The 15,182-nt window shown below is 44.9% G+C and overlaps 1 protein-coding gene across 1 annotated transcript; it reads left to right on the top strand.

The window, feature by feature from the left end:
- The first annotated feature begins 1,852 nt into the window (after nucleotides 1–1,852).
- LOC119376083 (1-phosphatidylinositol 3-phosphate 5-kinase) lies at nucleotides 1,853–8,361 on the top strand. Its single transcript, XM_037646054.2, has one exon. It carries the CDS (start codon nucleotides 2,120–2,122, stop codon nucleotides 8,099–8,101), a length of 5,982 nt encoding a protein of 1,993 aa, XP_037501982.1. The 5' UTR covers nucleotides 1,853–2,119; the 3' UTR covers nucleotides 8,102–8,361.
- Nucleotides 8,362–15,182: the final 6,821 nt, after the last annotated feature.

The raw sequence follows: 15,182 nt of genomic DNA, 5'->3' as shown, positions 1-15,182 counted from the left end.
TGGCACCACGCGTGCCGCTTTGCTGCACTTACGTATGCTTGTTTTTCTGAAGGATCGGTAGTTGTGTCTGGCCGCAAACTGCAGCTGTCTCAAAGACGGTCCGCCGCTGCATCTGGACGGGAGGGACGCGCTACAGCCTCCGGCGGTCGTGCACATAGGGCATGCAGCGTACGTGTAGAGAAATTGCTGGGGCAGCGTTTGACAACAAAAACAGCTGGACCCAACGAAGCTAGGAGTGACCGCGTGCGGTAACAATAAAAGCAAAAAAAAAAAAAGAACAGGAGGGTGGTGACAGCAAAACCATACTCGTGTACAGAAAAAGGAGATGTAGGGGAGACTGAAGTAGCTGTCATTAGGAAGCGGGAGACCCGTAGGGATTGGGCTCCTTTTGGGATGCTCCAGTGCCTGTTAGATCAACGTCGTCGTCGGCTATTTATTGGTCGTGACCATTTCTGCATTATAATCATGGCAAGCATTTGCGCATACATAGGCAGGGGTTTGTGTAAATAAGATCAGATCAGACGTCTATCAGGTCAGGAGGAGGAGCAAATCTGCCTGCTCATTGCCGGGTGTGCGGCTGTTCTCCTGATCTGAAAGGCACGCAAATTATTGGTAAGGGAACCACGCAATTAATACGAACGTTAAGTGATTGAAGCGCAAATCTGGAAACATATGGTTCGAACAAATGCATTAGTGTATCTGTCACTATCAAAGAAAGAGATTGCTTATTTTAAAAAACGGGGTTACTGATGTCATTCTCTCTTATTGTGAATCACACGTGTTTTATGTACGACGCATGCGCTCTTGGCTTATCAGGAAACGTTATGTGGTTTCATTAAACCTGTTGCTGGTTCCAACGAGTGTCTTCTCTTCTTGTGTAAGCTGGTTTTTTCGTTTCTTCAAGTATGTATACCAACAGGCCCAGCAACAGATTCTCCTATTACATATAGACCAGCTCATATATTGCTAATAAAAAAAAAAGAAAAAAAATGAAGCGTTGTGGGGCTCGAAAGGCGAGAGTGAAGTCGTTATGATCGTTACAGTGGCGAAAGGGCATTGAAAATCGTATCGATCAGCAGGACAAAAAAAAAAAAAACTTCAACCCCCCAACTACACGCGGCTATGTGGAGGAGCATTCATCTATGCAATAGCCGCTTTAAACATCGCCCACCCTTCGTAAATCAGTCACAACGACAGTAATTATTTCACAAATCACAGAAAAGTTGCATCAAAAGAAGCTCGTGTGTTGCGCACCATAACTTTGACTTTTCTTGCGCGCAAAACAGCAACGCGCGCTAGCCGCGCGGCCCGCGCCCAGCAATCCGCCGGAAAGTTTCAGGTGACGCTGCGAGCCGCGCCGCCTGTCGGCGGCGACATGAAGTGTGTCACGCTCCGCCGCTCAGTGAGCGCACTACAAACTTCTAGAACACTGTACAACCACTGAATGGAGGTCAGTGGTCACAACAGCGAAACGCCAAAATCTCAGAGGCCATGCAAAACCTGCTGCACCCCTGGAAACTTGTCGAAGTGTGATAGAACTTGCCGTTAATAAATGCCCATTTTATGTGCCACTTTCCAACTTTTTTTTATTACTATGAGCGCGTATTTATCTCACGTTGATTGCTACCGTTGGTTTAGGTAATATGGGTATTATAGTATAAAATTATATGGGCTAGTGTACTAGTTCACTGTAATATGGGCTGGGATTTAGGCTATTTAGAAACTCTATAATGCATTATAGATATAACTACAGATATAATCTATTATGTGGCGTCCTCGCGCGGCAGCCATACTTACAATGTAGGCGAAGGGCGAAGTTCCGGTTTGTGTTGGTCATGAAAAGGCAAGGCTAGCAAGCCAGCGATGGGCCAGAGCTGGATGTTGGCCCAGTTGGCCGCCGTGGACCTTGAAGTTTTTTCATTCATACGTGAAGCGCTGCACTTGGTGTGTTTAGTGCGTGGACATGGTTCGTTCGACGTTCCTGTTGGTCTTCCTTATTCAATGCTCGTATGCTGACATGACACCGATCACAATAATACAGGCCAACAGCGATCAAGCCCTAGCAATGTCCTAGTCGTGCATCGAAAACAGCTGGCCTGCTGTCAACGGGGCGTCCAAAATGGAGCCCGCTGATTACACTCACGGGGCAAAGAAACTCTACTCGCCCACGTCGCTCACCGAGTTTGCTCCTCTTAGCTCCGATGTGAAAACTAAAGCCACTGGGTTCTCTCTGAGCCGATTTTTCAAGCTTTCACGAGCACCACGAACTGATGCTACCGCGGATCCCTCAGTCCCTGAAGTGCGTGAAGAGAGTCCCTGTCAATGCATCCCAGAAAACGAAGTTGTTACTTCTGCTCCGCAATCGTCGCCCAGTGCCAGGTCTGAATGCGACTCTCCAACAGCCACCACAAGTACGCTCGCTGCTGAACCACAGACAGTGCCGCCGCCGCTACAGGAAGGCAGAGAACTGGACGTTTTGTACACGCGCAGTTTCTCTGGTGTGCTGAGTCGTATCGCGCACATCATGGACCGCGGTATCGTAGCCCCAAATGCTTACAAAGACGCAGATTTCAAACAGTACTGGATGCCGGACAGCAACTGTAGGGAATGCTATGAATGCGGCGACAAGTTCACAACCTTTCGTCGGCGCCACCACTGCAGGATTTGTGGCCAGATATTCTGTAGCCGCTGCTGTAACCGCGAGATTCCCGGTAAAATAATCGGATACAGAGGGGATCTGCGGGTTTGTATGTACTGTTGCCAAGTTGTATTATCGTACGTCAAATCGCTGGACTTAAGTGCCGATTTGCGTGGAGTCCTGGCGGACCTGCAGAACAAGCTGGGTGTGATGCGCATGGAAGAGGAAGACTCAGCTTCACTTGATACTGGCACGTGGGGATCTTCGGGAAGAAGAAAGACGTCGGTAGGATTTCGAGAAGAAGCCTTGGTCGTTCCTAAGGGAGACACCGAAGATTACAGCCCTTCAGACAAGTCCGGTTTCCAAACCCCTTCACCAAGGACGCCTGTCTACGACAAGATGTTCATTCGCGAGTTGTGGTCTCAGATACAACACCCAGTTCACGGAGTATCCTTTCAGACCCACCGACATCGTCTCCATTCCTACAGCAATTGTGTGGTTGGGAATGAACTTGTGGACTGGCTTGTGGCGCAGGGAAAGGTCTCATCACGAGGAGAGGCAATTTCAATTGGTCAGGCCTTGATTGATAGCAAGTTCCTCGAGCCTGTCATACCACATGAGCCAATCTTTATTGATGCCTATTCCCTCTATAAACCTGGTTCGGACAATCAGATTGACTCTGGCCCAAGCCATTCAAGCAGCCCTCCTGATGAAGTTGTGGAAGAGAATCAAGATCCCCTTTGGGTTTCTGAAATTCAACCTGCGGCAAGCCTTTCTCCTTTTGCCAGTATGGATGACGCACTCAGAGTAGATAAGATGTCAGCTGACCGCCTGGACAGTTCAGTACCATACAAGGAAAAGAAACGACTCGCAGCATCAACATCAACCTTTTTTCTCAATCTTGATTTGAAAGAATCGAGAGTAACTGTATCAAGACCCCGAGATTCGCTGGCAATATCCCCAGAGGAAGAAGAACCTGAGGATACAAGGCGCAGCCGGTGGGACTCCCATCGAAGTGCTATAAGTAATGAAATTTGTAATCACAGTATTGCAGATGACTGTGTCAGTGGAGCTTTGTATGCAAGCTGCAGCATGAATAATCCTGGTCAACAAAAGTATGTAGTTGATGAAACAAAAGTGAAAGAGACCAAAGAAAGCTTGAGCTCAGCCTACAGTGTGCTTGAGAAAGACCTGTTGAACCAGCTTCTTGCTGCTGATGGGCTTCCATTGCCTTGGGCTGAGGTAGTGTTGCCAATAGTTCACAGAGTCGCAAACATTGTAACACCTGATGTGAAGCACCTGGATGATGACATGGATATTCGGCAATATGTTCATATAAAGAAGATTCCAGGAGGACATAGAACTGAATGCATGGTCGTCAATGGTGTTGTTTGCACAAAAAATGTTGTTCACAAGAAGATGAGACAACAACTTACAAACCCACGCATTCTTCTTGTGGGCTCGTCGATTGTGTACCAGCGGGTGGAAAACAAGCTCTCCTCACTTGACCCTATTCTTATGCAGGAATGCGAGTATCTTAAGCATGTTGTTGCCAAGATACAGGTCTTTCGGCCAGACTTGCTTCTTGTTGAAAAAACAGTGTCTCGGCTGGCACAGGAAAAGCTTTTGCAGATGGATGTTACATTAGCAATCAATGTGAAGCCATCGGTTATGGAACGGGTTTCGCGGTGCACTCAGTCGGCTATTGTTAGCTCCATAGATGCCCAGCTTCGAAAGCCTAACTTGGGCTCCTGTCAGAACTTTTTTGTTAAGACCTACTTACTCCCATCAAACAGATTCAAGACACTTCTATTCTTTGACGGTTGCTCCAGTGCGTTGGGATGCACCATTCTGTTAAGGGGAGGCTCGGGGACTGAGCTGAAGAAAGTCAAGAACATAATTCGCTTCATGCTATATGTATCTTTTAACTGGCGACTAGAGCTGGCTTTCTTGATGGATGAACATGCTCAACCACCAGCACGGTTGCAGGTTGCTGAGGATGACGTGGAAAATGAAGTTGAAGAGAACCATGCAGTGCATGATGAAAGCCTTGCTGCATTAGACCACACAGAACAGAAGGTGTCATTGGGGCCAGAGGACAGTACAAGAAAAGTAGAGATAAGTTGTGTTGAAGACTTCAGTGACCCACTCCACACTTTGTTGAACTCAGATGAAGATGGAGCAGCACTCACAGAGCACAGACTTTCATTAAAATCACAAGTTCTGCCATTAAGTAACTCATTTAAGTTAGCTTTGGATTCAACAATTCTGTGTTGTTCACCTTTTATTAGGCTCACAGTGCCATACCTGAAGACTGAAGCTGGTCGTCGCTGTGAACTACGCAAGTTTTTCTCGGATGAAATTTACTGGTCTCCTAAGATATGTGACAGTGAGGAAGTGTGGAACAAAATGGAACCTGATGATTCATCATTGAGCACATTGAGTGCTAGGAACATGCAGGAAAAGGTAGTAATTCTTCCTTATCACCCTTTCACATATCAAAAGCTTTCCTACTTTTGGGAATCGATCGAAGCAGAAGCACTGCTAGCTGACTTTCGGGCCCGTGGTGGAAGAATCCAGAACCTTTGCCATCACAACTTTGGCAAGGTCGAAACTTCACCAGGACATTCACCAACCAACGGGGCTGGTGCCACAGCAGATCAACACATTTGGGATGGCAGAACTGATGCTCTGAGTCCCTACAACCATCAAAGAGTTGCTGTGCTTTTTTGTAGCTATTCACCAACTTCAAGCAATGCGCCATACTTCTGTGTGAATCCATGGGTGGTCAATATGGACTTTTATGGTCGCAATGACATTCCGCTTGGTGGTTTTCTAGAGCGCTATTGTTTTCGATCATCCTACACATGTCCCAATGCATCTTGTGACACCCCTATGCTTGAGCATGTGCGCAAGTTTGTCCATGAAAATGGTTGTATTCAAATTTTGTTACATCATTTAGACAATCCGCCAACCACGGCTCAGAGTTCTATTCTCATGTGGAGTTGGTGCCGTAAATGTCGCTTTGTGACACCACTTACTACAATGAGTGAAGAGACATGGTCACTTTCATTTGCCAAATACCTGGAGCTGCGTTTTCATGGTCATGCATACACATGCAGAGGCTCACATGAGCAGTGCCAACATTCTTTGCACCATGATCACTATCAATACTTTGCTTCACAGCAAGTGGTGGCATCTTTCAAGTACTCACCTATTGCTATTAGGGAAGTGGCTTTGCCTCCACCTGTGATCTCCATTGTTGATGAAATTCCTCAAGTGAGTGTAGTTGTTGATGAGATTCGAGACTTGGCACTTAAAGGATACTGGGTTTATAACACTGTCGTGGAGACACTGTGCTCCCTTAGGGCACAGGTGCAAGCTACTAAATATGAGGCTTTTGCTGCTGACCTCATGGAAATGCAGCAGACTGAGAAGAATGCCTTCAAAGAGAAAATAGAAGACATTCAGCTCCAACTGACATCACCAAATCTGAAGAAGTGCCAATCACAAGATCCATCTACTTTGGACACGTGTGTCCTCAATGAGGCATGTTCACTGGCATGGAAAATAAATGACAGCCTTGTCTTGCTAAAACATTACATTGCAGATGCCGTTAACTGTTGGAACAAAAGACTGCAAGACTTTGAATCAGTCAGAAAAAGAGAAGAAAAGTTGCTGGCAAAATCGAGCCAAATAAAGAAGCCCACATCTTCACTTGGAGCCGACACAACGGCACTTTCAGATGACCAGACAGGTGTGGCCAAACATGAACTTAATGAAAGCATAGACACAGCCAGCAGTCTGGGAGATAGTGACTCTGCTGGAGATGCAGACATTGTGGAAGGTCACTTCAGCATTGATCCACATCAAATGCTGGATGTAAGCAGGGATGACAATATTGCATTCCTACCTGATGACAGCTTCAGTCCCCCTACTGGCACAGCACTACGTGTGTCAAGTAGTAGCTCATCAGTTTCAAGCTGTATGTATGGGGCTTCTCCGGGCATATATGCTGGCCTTATGGGCCAAGACACCAGTACTCCAAAGCAGGACAGCTATAACCAAGCACCAAGTTTGGATGATAGCACGGAGTCGAAAAAGTCTACAGCCTTAAAAAGCCACGAACGATCTCGTTCTGATGGTGCCGAACGCGTGCTTGAAAATCGTACGAAACTGTCCACAGCATCCAAAGCTGATGACGACACGCCTGGGAAGCAGGAAAAAAGAGGAACAGTTAAAACCATTATCAGCCAGCTTCTGTCTAGTTCTGGAAGCAATCCTATTCAAAGCCCATTTCCTCCATCAGACCATTTTAATGTTTCGCATGGTGCCAGAATTCCTATCGTCATATATGACCAGGAACCCAGCTCTATTATTGCTCACGCTCTTGCTTCCACTGATTATGAACAGAAACTCGCAGAGCTGCAATCAACCCTGACAACAGCTTTAAGCCAGTTGCGAGAGCAGCCTAGTCCAACTACAAAAGCGCCTGCAGAGAATGCTATGGTGGATTTCAACGATCTGGCTCTTTGTAGCAGCCAGGAAACAGACAAAAGAACTGGGCACAAGAACCCCAACATGCACATCGAAACCCAGTTCAGTGATGCAACATCACAGTTTTACTGTCGCATATTTTTTGCTGAACAGTTCCGAAAGTTGAGATGTCTCATTTTCCCACACGGAGAAGATCGCTTCATCCACTCACTTTCACGGTGTGTGTCTTGGAGCGCGCAAGGTGGGAAGTCTGGCTCTTCATTTTGCAAAACACATGATGACCGCTTTATCTTGAAGCAAATGTCTCGTTATGAGGTTCAGTCTTTCCTTGAATTTGCACCCCTGTACTTTCAATACGTGAGCAGTGCTTGTACAGACAGGCAGCCCACTGTATTGGCCAAGATTGTTGGCGTGTTCCGCATTGGGTACAAGAACTCTGCCACTAATGCTGCATCTAAGCTGGACCTTCTGGTAATGGAGAACCTTTTCTATAAGCGTAACATTGCTCAAAAGTTTGACCTCAAGGGTTCTGTGCGTAACCGCATGGTAAATACACGTTCGCAGACTGAAGGTGATGTGGTTCTCTTAGATGAAAACTTGCTGAAGACAACTTGTGACTCTCCTCTGTATGTGCGGCCACATTCCAAAACTGTCCTATCACTGGCTATCAGGAATGATGCAAATTTTTTGTCCGATAATTCTGTCATGGACTATTCGTTGCTTGTTGGCTTTGACAATGACCGAAAAGAGCTGGTGGTTGGCATAATAGACTACATACGCACCTTTACCTGGGACAAGAAGCTTGAGATGGTGGTGAAGTCAACTGTGACTCTTCGCGGCCATGGGAAACTTCCCACAATAGTTTGGCCAAACCTTTACAGAGTTCGGTTCTGTGAGGCAATGGACAAGTACTTTCTGTGTGTACCTGATCACTGGAGTGGCCTAGGCAGAGGTGTAGAGTGTTGATGTGCTGTGCATCGCCATGTCAAAGCACTTTCTGCTTTCTTTTGTGACATTTGCAATTCTGCTGACTTTCAAGTGCTGTGATTAACTTGAACGCTACTGTGATATAACATTTTTCTGGGCATCAAAAGCTTTTCTTTCTGGATTGCTTGTAGCCTGAAACGAATATTATGCAACACTCATTCAACATTGTAATGAATTTTTGTGAGCTTTATTGCAGAAGTGATAGCATTATAGTAGCAAAAGCTTAAATATAAACGAAAACCCAATGTGTACTCCATTTTTGTTTATGAGCTGACAATATACGTTCCTTGAAGCTGCATATTGCTAAGCTTTCTAGTCTGCAACAATGGTTAACATATGCCTTTCATGCAATACTATGCTGCAGTTTCATGTAGAACACAATACAGCTACATCTGCTTACATCATCCGAAGGTGCTCTGCAAGCTGTGGGCTTGAGATAGCTTCCTGGAATACAAGTGAACCATGCTGAAACCCACCATCACACTAAAGTGTCGCCCCAGCCAACTAGAGAATACAATTCACATACCCTATGCAAGTGCGACTATGCCTCCATTATGCGTGTGTATAGTAACAAAACATTACCAGTGTCTGCTAGTGTACAAGTACAATGCCCAAGGCAACATTCTTGCATGTTGGTTATGTTGCTCATACATGCAAATGTTCATTGTAGCAGTCAATATATTGATTTTGCAACAATGTTCAAAGTGCATGTGCCAACCTACCACCCACCCCCAGCCTTGTTGGCAACATACCATCCTCACCACTTTTGTACTTGTGTTAAAGGCACACTAAAAAGAAAAACGAGTTTTCTTGTATTAGTAAATTATTCTTTCACGATACCAAAAAAACCATGCTTGCTGCGAGAAGGCACTTAGTAAGCGAGAAAACGCGCAAAAAAAATGTGGGTGGCGACGCCATCTTTAAGTTGCCATGCCAGTTGAAGCGACGTCATAAATTTTGACTGCGTCTACTAGGACATACATAGTTCCGAATTGGTAAAAATGAAGTACGTTGTCTTTTGAGGGACTTGGAGACTTAAAATACCAAGTTTCAGGAAATTTTGTTGAGCCATGGCCAAAATACAAAAAACACTTCGAAATCCGTGATGTCACGATCGGAGATTTCGGCAGGTAACTTGAAAGTGAAGCTTTGGCACCAATTTTCTCATCTATCAATAACCCTATGGTGGTTAAATTAAAAACACTAGAGTTTTCAGAGTATAACCCATGAAACACAAAACCTCTATAAAACGTCTTTAAAACATTTAAAACATCTATAAACCTCTATAAAATGTTTTATAGAGGTTTCGTGGGAAGTTATCAGCCTAAATGGATTTATTGTTTCACTTTATAGTGTCTCTCTAAAGGCAGCCTTCAGGATAATGCGGAGATTATCATGTGGATTATAGTGGGCAAAGCTAGTTTGCCATGGTAAAAGAAACATTCTTTCTATAGCCCTTGCAAGGACTGCTGCTACCTGCATATCAGCAGTTGTGAAGTAAACTTGTCGTAAAGTTGATGTATTGCTGTCAACATTGGTGGCTGTGCAAGCACTTGTCCTGTGCTGTATGGTGCATCGGCCACATTTGCACATGAAATTATGATGTGCAATGAAGGTAGTGTACGTCAATTCAGATGCTTCGTTAAAGGACCCATCACCAGGCTTGAGCACTGCAAACAAACAAGCATAGATCACATGGTGGCAGTCGAGTCTACAAGGTATGGAACTGCCGCCTGGTGAGAAAGTGATTCAAGTTTCCAAGAGAAGGCCCGTTTTCTTGAGGGAGCTGTGCTTCAAGCGAATGTAAAGGTCACATGCACAAATGCACTTCTTCGTTACTGCTTACAATGTTGCCAACCTTGGCATACAACTTCAGTTGCTCATCCAATGCGTTCCATGCGCAGTGTCGCCATTGGAAATGTGCCGCGAAGTTAATATAGGGCTAGAGAAACTAAGAAAAGACACAACATTTTTTGGTTCTGGTCAGGGTTCTCCTAATGGTTGGCAGCGGTGAAAATCCCGCGCACCTTTCTGGTTCACCACCCACTGCTTTCGATAGACCGCCTACTGCTCAGATTAACCCCTTTGAAATGCACGCCTGAGGAACCAATAAATATGCAACTGTGCACACACAATGCCAGCAAGCCGTGCCTCCTGCCACCTCGTTATGTAAAAAAGAGTCTGAAGAAGTCTGAACAGGTGGCACTGCGGTTTCAAAGATCGCCAACTTCAGTGCCAGCGCTAGAACACAAGAGCCCTTGCCTCCGTTTTATATGTGCGTCATAGGTGCCAGAAATGCGCGACCAGAGTTGTAATGTGGATGTCTGTCCAAAATGGGAAGTTTGAAAACTTGAAATTATTAAACTTTATATTTGCCCCTCTCCCCTGCTATTTAAATTTTCACCCCTAAAAAATTTACAGTTCATCTTCTAACTCTTCTAATAACCAACAGATTTGAAAAATTAATTCTGTAAAATGCTACCAAGACATTGCAATACAACTTGCAGCGTATACCGAAAATTTGCTATGAGGCGTGACAAGCGCCCCTTTGCCACCACCTTTAAAAGTTGGCCATCCTCATGTGAAGTTCAAAACCAGCAAAAACCACTGTAAAGCTCTTATGCTTTACAGTGGTTTTTGTATGTCCAACTTAGATGCAACACAGGAGCAACATTGCTGTTTTTCTTTTCATTAGAGATGCTTTTAGTTGTGGCACATGAGCCAATAGTGCTAGTAACCTAAAGCCTGACAATGATTAAAGAACAGAGAGGAAATTGCAGTCCACCAGACTTGCATGTAACGAATTACATGTAATCAATTACCTTATGGACAAAGTATAGCAGAAGAGACAGCTTTGAGCATTTGAATTTGCGGGGACTGCCGTATATACAGGGCGTTTTTGCTTAAACATTAGATTTTTAATTAAAGTTCTATGACAGTCAGGCTCCTCTTGTTTTCGTGCATGAACTCTGCGTCAAGGCGAAAATACTTTGCCGCAGCTAAAATTACATTGAAATGACCAGTTAACAAAACCTCTAACTTTTTTACTATTAACTTTAGGGCAGCTGTTTAAATTGGGAAGTTGTAGTCTATGACAATTTATGCCATATCCATTTTTTAGAAATCACTAAAGTTGCATGTAATTCGAGATATTAATTATCGAAATTTAAAGGGGTCATGAACCACTTTTCCAAGTAGTGATCTAATGGCCTCAGTATCGGAGTGTACTGCCTCCCGAATCGATTGCCGCAAAAATTTCTCGAATCCGTCAAGAATCAGCGGAGTTACGGGGGTTTGGCGCACGCTCCCAGCGCTTTCTCTCTTTTCTCGTGCCGACGAGCGCACTGAAAGCTAGACAGGGAGGGATGGCATGGGGGAAAGAAGTTACGCCAGCGCGCGTCATGAAACGCGATCGCTCTCCCGCTGTGATTCGCTTGCGCGAGCGCGGCTACCGTGTACTGAGGAGTGCGGCGCCGGCAAGTGGCGGCACCCCGCAGCAAGAAGCGCATCTGATCCGAACGCCGCTCTCGATTTACGTCGGCTATCGGCCAATAAGCATGCTATGTCTCTTGCGACGTACAGCGGACAGACGCCCCGCCCACCGACGAGAGTGAGAACCGGCCTCTGTTTGAAAAGAGGGTGCCTGGGGAAACGGCAACTTCGCGCTCCGCTTGTGGCCATTACGCGGCGCGCACGACTGTAATATTTGGCAGAGCAGTTCATAGCCGTGTCAGCTTTCCGCAGGATGTGTTTTTTCAATCAGCCCAAGGGGTGCTTCATGACCCCTTTAACGGCGATATGGAGACTGACGGCACCCAACTTGCAGAAAATTCAGCCACTCTGTAACAACAGACTGGAACTTCCAGTGACACGGAATGACGGAATTTGAATGAAGGCACGCCACGCTCGCACCTCGTCGTGGAAAGTGGCAAGTCGTCTCATTTGCACCAGCAGATCACCTACCTTTGCGGGTGATGTTTGGTGTTTATCCGTTTCTTTCGGGCTGTGTGTAAAAAAGCTGCAATTTCAAATTTTTCTTTTGTCTGTACAGCACAAAACTCAAAAGGGGGGGGGGAGCCACTGCGGCACTTCTTGCAGACAGGCAAAAGAGTTCTTTGCGTCTGTTTACAATTTAAGAAACAGATAAGCACCACACTACACGCAGAGAAAAAGTGCTCTATTTACATATTTCAGACAGCTTGCCATTTTGCCCAACCAAATTCTGCTCCAACACGCCTCGATTCACATTTCGGCACTTCCTCGTCAAGGGAAGTTCCGGTCTGACATAGCAGTCCGTCCCGAGTTAGATGATGAATATCTCAAATTACTTGCAACTTTTGTGATTTCTAAAACAATGGGTGTGCCATAAATTGTCATGAACTACAAGTTCCTAATATAAACAACTGCCCAGAAGTCAATCATTAAAGTTAATTTGTTAGTCACTTCACTGTCACTTTAGCTGCAGCAAAGTATTTCCATCTAGACATAGAGTCCTTGTGCGAATACTACAGAGGCATGACTGTCATAGGATAATTGTTTTAAAATGTGTACAGTTTAAAAAAAAGCACCTTGTAGAACGCCCATGGTGCTCGCAGTTGCGCATGTTGGGACGTGCAAACTGGAGACATTCTGTATTTGTTTCTACACGTGAACACTCCACGAGATGTTGGGTGACTAATTAAATCACCACTGCTTGACCACAGTAGACACTCCAGCTTTTCACTCGCCAAGTGCCTTCTCGGAGCCATGGCAAATGTGAAGCTTTGTCTTTAGTAGAGGACCCAGACGCAAGCTATCGCTGCGATAGAACTATTATCTTGTGCTAGAAACATTCATGTACAGTTGAAGCTAGATATAACAAAGTGATTACCGTGCTCGAATTAGTTTGTTCAATCGGGAAATTTGTAAGATCAAGAAAGTTATTTTTCTACCCTTGAACATATAAAATTGTAATGTAGCGACACCCAAAAGCTATCGTGGCATTTTATTTGCCACTAACACATGCGTGCACGTGTGAAAAGTCCGCGAAGGCAGCCCAGACATGGAGCCTCCCACGTTGCCCGAACATGAAGCCTCCCATGTTCGGGTGAAACTGGCGAGGCAGACTGTCAGGCAAAGCTATGACGAGCTGCCAATTGACAAAGATGGGGAAAACGAATGCAGTGGTTGTGCGAGCAGGCAGAGCAAGAAAGTTGCAAGGAAAGGTTATCAGTGATCTGTCGTATAAACCGTTAAATAACAAAAGCAACACCTTGTTCCCGTGGGAGCATTTACAGGGACAACAAAGCACCACCGCCCATAGCGCCATTTGGTATGTAAAAGTGCTGCAGACTGTTAAGTCCGTTGTTTCGTGAATGACATCACGTGCATTCACATCAATATAGAACTATGCTCGTGACAAGAGCGACTGGATGTTTTAACGCAATAGCGTTACAGCGCATGCTCGAAGAAAAACCAGTCCGTGTCAAAATTATAAAGAAATCACTGCATTTTCTACTCACTTATTTCCAGAAAAACTTTTTTAAATTGAGTTTAGTTCCATGATAGCTTAGTTAATTTGAGTTGATGACAACGTTGAACCCTGCGGGTACCTGACGGGAATAGAGATTTCTTCGTTAAATTAGTAAATTCGGGTTTTGTTAGATAGAGTTTTAACTTCATGTTGTGACACTGCCTCTGCCTACAGTGTGCACATCAAGCGAGTTTTTGGCATTACTGCTAATTTCACAAAGAAACAAGAGAAGATGACCGACAAAAGGTGTCAAAATGAATTACTGGAGAGAATAAAAATGCAAAGGGCTGCAGAGAACACATTGAAATAGCCAGGCCAGGATGTCTTGCTGTATTTCTATAAAGTATAAGTTTTGAGGAATAACACTAAGGCTCAGTGTTTTCAGATAAATCTGAAAAAATCCGATAAGCACTCGCCGGTAATATTTTTGACAATTCGGATTTATCCAATAAACTCCTATTTAAAGGCCAACATGACACTGTCTCGTTCCGCTCTTGATGCTCCGAGCGGTCATTGATACATCGGCCAGTTTGGCTGATATAAACTTTACCTCACGTCAGCGGCATCTTGTAGACCGCACCCCTCGCACGCTCAACGAAGAGCTTGTCACACATACAGCAAGAAATGTCAACATACGTAGAGGCCCTGGGAGCGCAAGACATCTTGGCACACGGTCCCCTGGCGGCACTGGGGCGCGCCAGAGAACATTGAATATACAGACCATGCAGACCTCGTAAAGTATTATACTTACGTCTATTACAAGAAGCCTTAAGTTTGTAATACACACAAACGTAGGTGTTTGGCATTCATAGTGTCTGCTATTCGATTCGATTCGCACTGGAATTTTACGATTTGGACAATTCGAACTTCCCAAAGACAAATACAGTCAACGGCCGATTGAACGTGACCCCTAAAGATTTTTAATATGCTTCACCTCATTACACTCTCGTACTGCGGCAAAGCTGCCTTTCAAGCTTCGCTACGGTCGCAAATGTATTAACTCAAGAAAACGCTGTTTCCAACATGGAGATGAAAGATGTGGCAGAGGTGGGGCTCAATTAATGCTGTTTTGGACCTGAAATTTGGGCAGGAAGTCCGAAAAATCGGAAGCCGAAGCTTTTGAGCATCCAAAATTTCAGATGTTCTTATATATTGATGTCTACAAGGCAGATTTGGAACTCCAGACTTGAAGGGAGCAGACCCTTGTCTGCCACATCAGTTGGGCTTCCAAAGAAGTTGAAAGAGGGGGAGAGGCTGAGGAAATGGCATCTTTGCCTATCACGTGTAAAGTGCTGTCGGCAACATATTGGTTGCACCAAATCATGCACATAAATACAATTCGGCCTCTACATTGCCTCATTCTTGATAAGACAACTATGAAACACCACCCCGCCAGTGCTTCATCAACCTAGCGAAAAGAAACTTTCATGTTGCTTTTCTCATAAGAGTATGCTTGGGAATCCTCTCCAACTCTTTTTTCTGCAATTTCGTTTCGAAGTATTAGAAAAATATTCGGGAAATATTCGAAAAATATTCTATTCGATTCGC

The sequence above is a fragment of the Rhipicephalus sanguineus genome, chromosome 1 (genome assembly GCF_013339695.2).
Source record: "Rhipicephalus sanguineus isolate Rsan-2018 chromosome 1, BIME_Rsan_1.4, whole genome shotgun sequence".
In the NCBI taxonomy this organism is placed as follows: domain Eukaryota; kingdom Metazoa; phylum Arthropoda; class Arachnida; order Ixodida; family Ixodidae; genus Rhipicephalus; species Rhipicephalus sanguineus.
This window is presented reverse-complemented; position numbering and strand designations above follow the sequence as displayed.